This window comes from Oncorhynchus masou, chromosome 27, assembly GCF_036934945.1.
Source record: "Oncorhynchus masou masou isolate Uvic2021 chromosome 27, UVic_Omas_1.1, whole genome shotgun sequence".
Taxonomy (NCBI): Eukaryota; Metazoa; Chordata; class Actinopteri; order Salmoniformes; family Salmonidae; genus Oncorhynchus; species Oncorhynchus masou.
Window position 1 is genome coordinate 51835948 of NC_088238.1, and position 12453 is coordinate 51848400.

The 12453-nt window shown below is 44.5% G+C and overlaps 1 protein-coding gene across 1 annotated transcript in view; it reads left to right on the forward strand.

The window, feature by feature from the left end:
• The window catches only part of LOC135516394 (equilibrative nucleoside transporter 2-like), a 33793-nt gene that overhangs the window by 18529 nt on the left and 2811 nt on the right, over positions 1 to 12453 (forward strand). Inside the window, exons 2-9 of the mRNA XM_064940670.1 lie at positions 2254 to 2359; positions 2681 to 2737; positions 3759 to 3840; positions 7388 to 7533; positions 7870 to 8009; positions 8445 to 8579; positions 11690 to 11787; positions 11995 to 12064. Of these exons, the coding sequence (XP_064796742.1) occupies positions 2274 to 2359; positions 2681 to 2737; positions 3759 to 3840; positions 7388 to 7533; positions 7870 to 8009; positions 8445 to 8579; positions 11690 to 11787; positions 11995 to 12064 (814 nt within the window). The 5' untranslated portion in view covers positions 2254 to 2273. The remainder of the gene's footprint in view (positions 1 to 2253; positions 2360 to 2680; positions 2738 to 3758; positions 3841 to 7387; positions 7534 to 7869; positions 8010 to 8444; positions 8580 to 11689; positions 11788 to 11994; positions 12065 to 12453) is intronic.

The window sequence follows — 12453 nt, forward strand, 5'->3', positions numbered from 1 at the left end:
GGCTGCTGCCCCATATACATAGACATGGAATCACTGGTCACTTTAATAATGTTTACATACTGCTTTTCTCATCTCATATGTATTTACTGTATTCTATTCTACTGTATTTTAGTGAATGCCACTCCGACATTGCTCGTCCTAATATTTATATATTTCTTAATTCCATTATTTTATTTTTAGATTTGTGTGTATTGTTATGAATAGAATAGCTACTGCACTGTTGGAGCTAGGAACACAAGCATTTCACAACACCTTCAAAAATATGTGCATGTGACCAATACAATTTGATTTGATTGTGAGCTTTGATTTAATTTTCACCTAAAACATGTTTGACAGTAGCCAATGACAAGGTCTGTGAACATAGGAGTAATATTTGCCATTCTTTTTGACAGATTCCATCAAACTTTCCTTTTAACTCTCCTGTTATCACATATTACTGGCCACCGTGAAACCTTCACCTACTGTAGGGAGACCTTGCCTGTCTATGACCTTATGTGACTTGGCTTGACTTTACTGAAATGGCAACTAGCTTGAAAAACTGCTTGAAAAACTGTCGACAACTCAAAGGACAACTTCACTGAAATTATTCTTTCATGCCACAGAATCAGGTTGCTCTGTTCAGTTTATTTTCTTAAGAAGCCTCAGGATATAGGATACTGAGGATACATCTCATGTTTCTTTCAGGAATTCTAACATTAGTCTAATAAACCTTTTTTCCGACTTATTCCCGGACCCTTATACTCTTCGCCTCTAGACTGAGACTACAATTCTCAGTCTCCAAGTTGCTGTTTTATCAGCGAAAAATAATTCTCAGAAATTCTTAAATTGCCACAGGGGCAATTGATCTTCTGACTATCACCCTCTCTCTTTGGGTGATGAGGTAGAGCAGGTCTCTCTCTCTCTGGGTGAGGAGGTAGAGCAGGTCTCTCTCTCTCTGGGTGAGGAGGTAGAGCAGGTCTCTCTCTGGGTGAGGAGGTAGAGCAGGTCTCTCTCTGGGTGAGGAGGTAGAGCAGGTCTCTCTGGGTGAGGAGGTAGAGCAGGTCTCTCAGGTCTCTCTCTGGGTGAGGAGGTAGAGCAGGTCTCTCTCTGGGTGAGGAGGTAGAGCAGGTCTCTCTCTGGGTGAGGAGGTAGAGCAGGTCTCTCTCTGGGTGAGGAGGTAGAGCAGGTCTCTCTGGGTGAGGAGGTAGAGCAGGTCTCTCTCTGGGTGAGGAGGTAGAGCAGGTCTCTCTCTGGGTGAGGAGGTAGAGCAGGTCTCTCTCTAGGTGAGGAGGTAGAGCAGGTCTCTCTCTGGGTGAGGAGGTAGAGCAGGTCTCTCTCTGGGTGAGGAGGTAGAGCAGGTCTTTCTCTGGGTGAGGAGGTAGAGCAGGTCTCTCTCTGGGTGAGGAGGTAGAGCAGGTCTCTCTGGGTGAGGAGGTAGAGCAGGTCTCTCTCTGGGTGAGGAGGTAGAGCAGGTCTCTCTCTGGGTGAGGAGGTAGAGCAGGTCTCTCTGGGTGAGGAGGTAGAGCAGGTCTCTCTCTGGGTGAGGAGGTAGAGCAGGTCTCTCTCTGGGTGAGGAGGTAGAGCAGGTCTCTCTCTGGGTGAGGAGGTAGAGCAGGTCTCTCTCTGGGTGAGGAGGTAGAGCAGGTCTCTCTCACTCACTCCTTCATAATGCAGCATTGTCCACGATTTACCCAGTTTTATCAGTTCTGCTTGACTGCTTCAAGCTTGTCATCTACGCTCTTAGAAAAAAGGGATCCAAAATGGATATTTGGCTGTCCACATAGGAGAACCCTTTTAGGTTCCACATAGAACCCTCTGTAGAAAGGTTTCCACATGGAACCCAAAATGGTTCTACCTGCAACTAAAAAGTTTTTTTTACAAAGGGTTCTCCTTTAAGGTTCTAGACTTTTTTTAAATGTGAGAGTGTAGTGTAGTTAGATTATAATGACTCTGACCAGTCCGATTCACAGCATGATCAAGCTATAGGCCTACCGCACGTCTATTACTATATCATTTGTCATTGACTTTCAGGCATTTGTATGAATTTCAAAGGAAATGTATTAATAAACAATCTTATCAATTAGAAACTAGAGTTGGTTCTTAGTGAAAGCATGCCTCCTGGCAGAAATGTTGCTTTTGGTGAAATGACACGAAACAAAGCAATGAGTGTAGGGGTTGAATGCATAAATACTTTCCCCAGTTCTCACACACTCACATTCTGAATTGAAATATCACTCACAACTTTTCGCTCTGCTCCTGTTACATTTGTGTTAGTGGGTCGGAGTGCGGAACCTATGCATTTCTGTGCATTGAGGACCAAGAATATACACAAGGAGTGGGCCCTGAATTCTTGCTTAATCTACAGACAAAGGGAGAACAGGTATTTGGGCCTCGTCTTTGACTCGAATGCCAAGCGCTTTATAGACCATACATATTTAAATAAATGGAGTGTGAAGTTGTGACCTGGCAGAGGGGTGGATATCTCAGCACAGCTAACAGCACAAGCTACAATCTGGTGGGTGTTGGACATGCAGTGCTCTAATGTAGTGAGAATGGCTCCATCTCCTCCTTGCAGCAATGTGCTAGTATGTAGAACATGTCCTGTATTTGTATTATGTAAATAACGTGCTTAGAGCTGATTAGACAAATCTACTCTCTGTCTTTTAGATGTTGATCGTGTTCCCCACTCTATTGCCCCTAGTTTCAACCGATCCCCCGAGCACAGGATGAAGGGTCGGACAGACGCCCCGCGCGATAGGTGAGTGTCTACCTTTTTTTACTTGACAATCATTGTTCGTTTTTTTCTGAGTGACTCGTTAATTTCAGTCGTTCGTTTGACCTGCATGATCGGAATATATATCATGCTGCAGACTGCATTGAGAATAAAAATATGTTTAGAAATGTTAATTGATGGCATGGTGCAAGAATGAATGTGATTAATTGATTATTGAATGTTATGATGGACACAGCTTTGTAGAACTAAAACATACACAGCCTCTGCTCAACAAACGCGAACTCAAGAACGAATCGTTAGGGGGTCTGCAGTTCGCGAACGATGTTGTGCTGATCACACTCACGGCAGTTAAGCAATGCATTCCGACAATAGTTGTTCACAATCTAGTCCGGTTTCGTCCACAGCTAGACCTACTGTCAAATGTATCAATAAATAATCTTATTTTTTTGCCTACCAATCAACAACTCTACATTGTTTAAAGCAGACGTTTACAAGTCTCGGTCACAAATGACAGCTCCAATAAAGCCCCTATGGTGAACGAAATGTGAACGAGAGGCTTGTAGAAACATGACTCTTTCAAGTTTTCAGTTCATCGTTCGCCGGTAGGGGGTCATGTGGGCTCTAGGCATTACTGACTCAAATGAATGAAATTAGTCGAGAGATTTCTTCTGTTGATTTAACGAGTCGAAAAGATCGGAGTCAGTAAAAAGAGCCAAACTTCCCATCAGTTCTGCCCATGGTGCCTCTTCCTCTCACTTGTTTCTGGCTTCCACTCTCACTCTGAACCCCAGTCGTATTTGGGGTGTGGCATTGCCTCTAAGCAAAGCTATGGTACGGAAAAGTGACTTTGTACTGTTTTCAATCAATTAATGTAGAGAATAGATTACATTTCCAATGTACTTTTATAAAATCCGCTAATGCTCTTTGGCTGGTAGCACTTTATTTCACGGTACATAGAAAATAATTTATTTATTAAGAAATTACATGGTAAATACACATCAATAACCTATGAAGTACTTGTCTAATATTTCCCTCCCTAACCCAGGGGCTGGTTGGTGGGGGTTATCTTCTTCATCCTGGGACTCGGGACGCTGCTACCATGGAACTTCTTCATGACCGCCTCCATGGTAAACCTAACATGCGTCTATAACCACAGGTCCAGGATCAGATAGTTATTTAGTCCCCAAAAGGCTACAGTTAGCATATAGGGTAAATCTGATCCTAGATATGTGGTTTTGGGCAGCTTTAGACAGATCTAGGATCAGATCTACTCTGGCTCAGGTTCAACACTGTATGTATGATACATACACACTTGTTGAACCTTACCCAAAGTAGAACTGACTTCTTAAGGAATTCACTTGAAAAGTAAGTCTTTTTTGAAAATCAGGCGGAACTGTTATTTTATGTTACCCTTTTTTTTACCAGGTAAGTTGACTGAGAACACATACTCATTTACAGCAATGACCTGGGGAATAGTTACAGGGCAGAGGAGGAATGAGCCAATTGGAAGCTGGGGGTGGTTAGATGGCCATGATGGGCAGATTGGGAATTTAGCCAAGACACCGGGGTTAACACCCCAAATCTTACGATAAGTGCCATGAGATTGTTAGTGACCACAGAGAGTCAGGACACCAGTTTAACTTCCCATCTGAAAGAGGGCACTGTACACAGGGCAATGTCCCCAATCACTGCCCTGGGGCATTGGGATATATACAGTGCATTCGGAAAGTATCCAGACCCTTTGACTTTTTCCACATTTTGTTATGTTACAGCCTTATTCTCCCCCTCTATCAATCTACACACAATACCCCATAATGACAAAGCAAAAATGCGTTTTTAGATTTATAAAAAAAACTGAAATATCACATTTACATAAGTATTCAGACCCAATAGTCAGTACTTTGTTGAACCACCTAAGGCAGTGGTTACAGCCTCAAGTCTTCTTGGGTATGACGCTACAAGCTTGGCTCAACTGAATTTGGGGAGTTTCTCCCATTCTTCTCTGCAGATCCTCTCAAGCTCTGTCAGGTTGAATGAGGAGTGTCGCTGCACAGCTATTTTCAGGCCTCTCCAGAGATGTTCGATCAGGTTCAAGTCCGGGCTTCCGCTGGGCCACTCAAGGACATTCAGAGACTTGTCCCGAAGCCATTCCTGCATTGTCTTGGCTGTGTGCTTAGAGTCATTGTCCTGTTGGGAAGTGAGCCTTTGCCACAGTCTGAGGTCCTGAGCGCTCTGGAGCAGGTTTTCATCAAGGATCTCTCTGTACTTTTCTCCGTTCATCTTTCCCTCGATACTGACTAGTCTCCCAGTCCATCCCGCTGAAAAACATCCCCACAGCATGATGCTGCTACCACCATGCTTCACCATAGGGATGGTGCCAGGTTTCCTCCAAACGTGACTCTTGGCTTTCAGGCCAAAGAGTTCAAGCTTGGTTTCATCAGATCAGAGAATCTTGTTTCTCATGGTCAGTGTCCTTTAGGTGCCTTTTGGCAAACTCCAAGCGGCTGTCTTGTGCCTTTTACTGAGGAGTGGCTTCCGTCTGGCCACTCTACCATAAAGGCCTGATTGGTGGAGTGCTGCAGAGATGGTTGTCCTTCTGGAAGGTTCTCCCATCTCCACAGAGGACCTCTGGAGCTCTGTCAGAGTGACCATTGGGTTCTTGGTCACCACCCTGAACAAGACCTTTCTCCCCCAATTGCTGTTTGGCCGGTCGGCCAGCTCTTGGTGATTCCAAACTTCTTCCATTTAAGAATGATGGAGGCCACTGTGTTCTTGGGGACCTTCAATGCTGCAAAAATGTTTTGGTACCCTTCCCCAGATCGGTGCCTCTACACAATCCTGTCTTGGAGCACTACGGACAATTCCTTGGACCTCGTGGCTTGGTTTTTGCTCTAACATGCACTGTCAACTGTGGGATCTTATATAGACAGGTGTGTGCCTTTCCAAATCATGTCCAATCAACTGAATTTACCACAGGTGGACTCCAATCAAGTTGTAGAAATATCTCAATGATGTTCAATGGAAACAGGGTGTACTTGAGCTCAATTTCGAGTCTCATAGCAAAGGGTCTGAATACTTATGTAAATAATGTATTTCAGTTTTTTATTTGCAAACATTTCTAAAAACCTGTTTTCGCTTAGTCGTTATGGGGTATTGTGTTAGATTGAGTAAAACATGTATTTAATCCATTTTAGAATAGGGCTGTAACGTAACAAAATGAGGGAAAAGTAAAGGGGTCTGAATACTTTCTGAATGCACTGTATATTTATTTATCTTTACCGGAGGAAAGAGTGCTCCCTATTGGTCCTCCAACACCGCTTCCAGCAGCATCTGGTCTCCCATCCAGTACCAACCCTGCATAGCTTCCGAGGCAGGCCAGCAGTGGAATGCAAAGTGGTATGCAGTTATCCCTAAGAGTCAGATGCTGTTTGTATGTGTGTGTACACAATTGTATGTGTGGCAGGTAGCCAAGTGGTTAAGAGCATTGTCCCAGTAGCCGAAAGGTTACTGGTTCAAATCCCCAAGCCCACTATCTTAAAAATCTGTTGATGTGCACTTGAGCAAGGCACTTAACCCTAATTGCTCCTGTAAGTCGCTCTGGATGAGAGAGTCTGCTAAATGACTAAAATGTAAATGCGTATTGTTTAAAGAGGATTTGCTGAGCTGTTGGTGTCAAACGTTTTGTCTAAGAGGGATTTAGTGTGACTGGCCGAGTTGGGTAGATTACTTTTTAAACATATCTGTTAGTTACTAGTTACCTGTCCAAAATTGCAATCAGTAACGTAACTGTTAGATTCCCCAAGCTCAGTAACATAGACTGATTACTTTCAGTTACTTTTGGATTACTTTTCCTTTAAGAGGCATTAATTAGAAGAAGACAAACAGGATCCATCAAATGAGTTTAGTGTGTCAACACAGTGGTCTCTAACTTGTAGTCAGACACGCTCAGGTTGGAACAAACTTCAACTTGAGGCTTTTTTTCAATGCTGAATTGAATTTAAGAAACCAGAAAAGTATCATAATGTATTTCTTACGCAAACAACCTTGCTGAATTTTAAAAGTAATCCAAGAAGTAATCATCTAGTTTTTCAAAATTATCTGTAATCTGATTACAGTATTTTTTGCTGGTAACTGATTTGTTAGGGGGGGGGGGTGTAATCAGATTACATGTAGAAGATTACATGTAACCAGTTACTTCCCAACCCTGGTGACTGGCCCCCTGGTGTTTTGTAGTCTTTTGTCACCAAGTACCGGTATGTTGAAGTTAACCGCTCATGGTGTGGTTAGAGGCCATGGATTTCCCACGTCGCTGTGTGGTCAACCATGTGACCAGGTTGTGTGTGTACAGCCTCTTAGGCCTAGTTCTCTGAATATTCAAATGTCAAACCCCACAACTCATTCCCCTAGGGTAAGCTGTGATATTTGGTATACCCTACACGTTTGTAGAACTACTTAAAGAATAGGCCTATTTGTATAGGAATGAGTGACTTGTGACAAACAACATCGTATTGAACGTTAATGTAAACTAAACTGGGTCATCTCATGAGTCCTGTGTGGCTCGGCTGGTAGAGCAAACGGCCAGGATCGTGGGTTGGATTCCTGCTGGGGCCCACCCATACTAACGCCTGGAAAATGGCATATATTATTATTTATCTCTTTCTCTTCTGTCATTAGTATTTCAACAGCCGCCTTAACAAGACTGAACGGAGCAACGGCATGGTGGTCTCCCACAAAGAGTACTACTTCAACAACTGGATGACTCTGCTGTCCCAGCTCCCCCTGCTGCTCTGCACTCTGCTCAACTCCTTCTTCTATCAGCGGTGAGACAGCACTTCTTCTCTCAGGTTTACAAATCATCCAAATGCCCTTCCAAGAAACACCCTTCTACTGCACACTTGGCTGATGAGCTTGTGTGTGTGTGTGTGTGTGTGTGTGTGTGTGTGTGTCTGTGTGTGATCAACCCTTTTGAATTGGCCATTTTATTCAACTGCAAATAGGTGAAAAAGAAAAGTCTATACAGTGCGATACAGTGGATTTTAGAGGGGCTTTACTCAATAGATAAAAAATATGTCACACACTGTCTGGGTGGTGTAATTTACTACGCTCTAATCCAGTGAGATTGAGAACTAACGTTTTGTGTGTGTGTTTGTGCGTAGGATTTCGGAGATGGTGCGGATAGCGGGCAGCCTGGTCTTCATCTTCATCCTCTTCATCCTCACTGCCATCCTGGTCAAGATCCCCATGGAGGAGGACCGCTTCTTCTCTGTTACCATGGCTACTATCTGGTTCATCAACTGTGAGTAGGACATGATTGTGTGTGTGTGTTTGAGGGGGGGGGGGTCATTGTGTGTGTTACTGAGTATTGGGTGGATGGTGGGGAATCATGTTGTGTGTGGGGGTGGAATTGTGTGTGTTTGAGTAAGTGTGTGTGTTTGTGTTTGACTAGGTATTGTGTGTGTGTGAGCACGCTATATCATTAATCTCTCTCAACCTCTCTCTCTCTCTCTCTCTCTCTCTCACCCTCTCTCTCTCTCTCTCTCTCTCACCCTCTCTTTCTCTCACCCTCTCTCTCACCCTCTCTCTTTCTCACCTCCCCTCTCTCTCTCTCTCTCACCCTCTCTCTCTCTCACCCTCTCTCTCTCTCTCTCTCACCCGCTCTCTTTCTCACCCTCTCTCACCCTCTCTCTCTCTCACCCTCTCTCTCTCTCTCTCTCTCTCGCTCACCTTGTAGCGTTTGGAGCGGTGCTACAGGGCAGTCTGTTTGGCCTGGTGGGCCTCCTTCCTCAGAAGTACAGCGCTGTGTTCATGAGTGGCCAGGGGCTGGCCGGCACCTTCGCTGCTATCGCCATGCTGATCTCCATAGCCAGTGAGTCACACACACAAACAAATATCTAGAACCCACAAATATACAAATAACTACTTGTAAATAAACATGCAAAACTCACATCAGAGATGCTCAGTGGCAAATCATTCAACTGAGGCAAATGTGGAGTCTTATGCTACAGTACATTGTCGAACATCTCATTCCAAAATCATGGTCATTAATATGGAGTTGGTCCCCCCTTTGCTGCTACAACAGCCTCCACTCTTCTGCGAAGGCTTTCCACATTAGTGAGGTCGGGCACTGATGTTGGGTGATTAGGCCTGGCTTGCAGTCGGCTTTCCAATTCATCCCAAAGGTGTTTGATGGGGTTGAGAGCTCTGTGCAGGCCAGTCTTCCACACCGATCTCAACAAACCATTTCTTTATGGACCTTACTTTAAGGCACGGGGGAATTGTCATGCTGAAACAAGAAAGGGCTGTCCCCAAACTGTTGCTACAAAGTTGGATGCACAGAATCATCTAGAATGTCATTTTATGCTGTATCGTTAAGATTTCCCTTCAGTGGAACTAAGGGGCCTAGCCTGACCCATGAAAAACAGCCCCAGACCATTATTCCCTCTCCACTAAACTTTACAGTTGGATCTATGCATTCCGGCTGGTAGCGTTCTCCTGGTATCCTCCAAACCCATATTGGTCCGTCAGACTGCCTGATGGTGAAGCGTGATTCATCACTCCAGAGAATGCGTTTCCAGTGCTCCAGAGTCTTATGGCTGTGAGCTTTACACCACTCCAGCCGACGCTTGGTATTGCGCATGGTGATCTTAGGCTCGTGTGCAACTGCTCGGCCATGGAAACCCATTTCATGAAGCTCCCGATGAACAGTTCTTGTGCTGACGTTGCTTCCTGAAGCAGTTTAGAACTCAGTATTGAGTGTTGCAACTGAGGACAGACGATATTTACGAGCTACGCACTTCAGCTCTCGGCGGTCCCGTTCTGTGAGCTTGTGTGGCCTACCATTTCACGGCTGAGCCGTTGTTGCTCCTAGAAGTTCCCACTTCACAATAACATCACTTACAGTTGACCGGGGCAGCTTTAGCAGGGCAGAAATTTGAAGATCAGACTTGTTGGAAAGGTGGCATCCTATGATGGTGCCACGTTGAAAGTCACTGAACTCTTCAGTAAGGCCATTCTACTGCCAATGTTTGTCAATGGAGATTGCATGGCTGTGTGCTCAATGTTATACACCTGTCAGCCACAGATGTGGCTGAAATAGCCAAATCAACTCATTTGAAGGGGTGTCCACATACTGTTGTACAGTCGTGGTCAAAAGTTTTGAGAATGTCACAAATATTAATTTCCACAAAGTTTGCTGCTTCAGTGTCTTTAGATGTTTTTGTCAGATGTTACTATGGAATACTGAAGTATAATTACAAGCATTTCATAAGTGTCAAAGGCTTTTATTGACAATTACATGAAGTTGATGCAAAGAGTCAATATTTGCAGTGTTGACCCTTCTTTTTCAAGACCTCTGCAATCCGCCCTGGCATGCTGTCAATTAACTTCTAGGCCACAACCTGACTGATGACAGCCCATTCTTGCATAATCAATGCTTGGAGTTTGTCAGAATTTGTGGGGTTTTGTTTGTCCACCCTCCTCTTGAGGATTGACCACAAGTTCTCAATGGGATTAAGGTCTGGGGAGTTTCCTGGCCATGAACCCAAAATATCGATGTTTTGTTCCCTGAGCCACTTAGTTATCACTTTTGCCTGATGGCAAGGTGCTCCATCATGCTGGAAGAGGCATTGTTCATCACCAAACTGTTCCTGGATGGTTGGGAGAAGTTACTCTCGGAGGATGTGTTCCATTCTTTATTCATGGCTGTGTTCTTAGGCAAAATTGTGAGTGAGCCCACTCCCTTGGCTGAGAAGCAACCCCACACATGAATGGTCTCAGGATGCTTTACTGTTGGAATGACACAGGACTGATGGTAGTGCTCACCTTGTCTTCTCCGGACAAGCTTTTTTCCAGATGCCCCAAACAATCGGAAAGCGGATTCATCAGAGAAAATGACTTTTCCCCAGTCCTCAGCAGTCCATACCCTGTACCTTTTGCAGAATATCAGTCTGTCCCTGATGTTTTTCCTGGAGAGAAGTGGCTTCTTTGCTGCCCTTCTTGACACCAGGCCATCCTCCAAAAGTCTTCGCCACACTGCATGCAGATGCACTCACACCTGCCTGCTGCCATTCCTGAGCAAGCTCTGTACTGGTGGTGCCCCGATCCCGCAGTGGAGTCAACTTTAGGAGACGGTCCTGGCGCTTGCTGGACATTCTTGGGCGCCCTGAAGCCTTCTTCACAACAATTGAACCACTCTCCTTTAAGTTCCTGATGATTCGATAAATGGTTGATTTAGGTGCAATCTTACTGGCAGCAATATCCTTGCCTGTGAAGCCCCTTTTGTGTGCAAAGCAATGATGATGGCAAGTGTTTCCTTGCAGATAACCATGATTCAGGGGAAAAACAATGATTCCAAGCACCACCCTCCTTTTGAAGTTTCCAATCTGTTATTTGAACTCAATCAGCATGACAGAGTGATCTCCAGCCTTGTCCTCGTCAACACTCACACCTGTGTTAACGAGAGAATCACTGACATGATGTCAGCTGGTCCTTTTGTGGCATGGCTGAAATGCAGTGGAAATGTTTTTGGGGATTCAGTTCATTTGCATGGCAAAGAGGGACTTTGCAATTAATTGCAATTCATCTGATCACTCTTCATAAAATTCTGAAGTATGATGCAAATTGCCATCATACAATCTGAGGTAGCAGACTTTGTGAGTGTAGGTGTGTATATGCTTTATATATATGTATATTTGAACATTATCTATGATTGAATGTATGAAACAGAGAGCCCATCTTTCTAACCAACAGAGGATCACAGTGGAAATAGCCTCTAGACTTTTTTGTGTATATATCTGTATATCTTCAAATGATGCTATATGTATATTTTTCCTGGTGTAACATTTCATGTATTTTGAGTTGTCAAATAAAAAATAAAAAACTATAGACAAATGAGTATGATATGGCCTCTGCAACTCCACTTGTAAGTAGTTCTCTGACCTCTCCTTTCTCTTTTTTGTGGTTGTGTGTGTGTGACAGGTGATACGGACCCTGAGACGGCTGCGTTGGGTTACTTCATCACGCCGTGTGTAGGAACCCTGATCACTTTGCTTAGCTACCTCCTACTGCCTCGCCTGGTGAGTTGCTCAGCTTTACAGGACTAGAATGTAATAGAAGCCCTGGTAGATACCACAGGTTGGGCCGCAGAACAGACCCTGTATCCCCCGGGCCTGTAGCTGACCATACTACAGTACGGCATGACTTTGTTTTACCTGAGGAATCTGTGTTCAAGGTCAGGGAATGTTCAGTCTGTCTCATTTAGCCTCTGCTCCGGTCTCATCCAGGAGTTTGCCCAGTTTTACTTGGACAAGAGCAGGAGTTATGAAGTGGAGACTGCAGATGAGCTGCTGAAAGGTGAGGCTGCTGAAAGCTGTGAGAGACACCCATAGTGAAAGATGTGGGTTATTTTGTGCTCATATATCTCACCAATGACCATCCACAGCAGTGCAGATTGTCACTGCTAGGACTCTCCTTTACACTCAGGGGTTGTATGCAAAGTTCCCTTTAATTGTTTTTGGCACTGAGCTGTGCGGCAGTCTCGGGCTTGGGAACATTGGTTGTACATATCCAAACATCTCAGAGTAGGAGTGCTGATCTAGGATCAGGTCTCCCCCGTCCATGTAATCGTGTCAATTGTGATCTAAAAGGCAAAGGCGATCCCAAATCAGAACTCCTACTCTAAGACGCAAGATGCATACAGGCCATGGTCTGAATGGAACTGATTCAACAGATCATTATCCCAT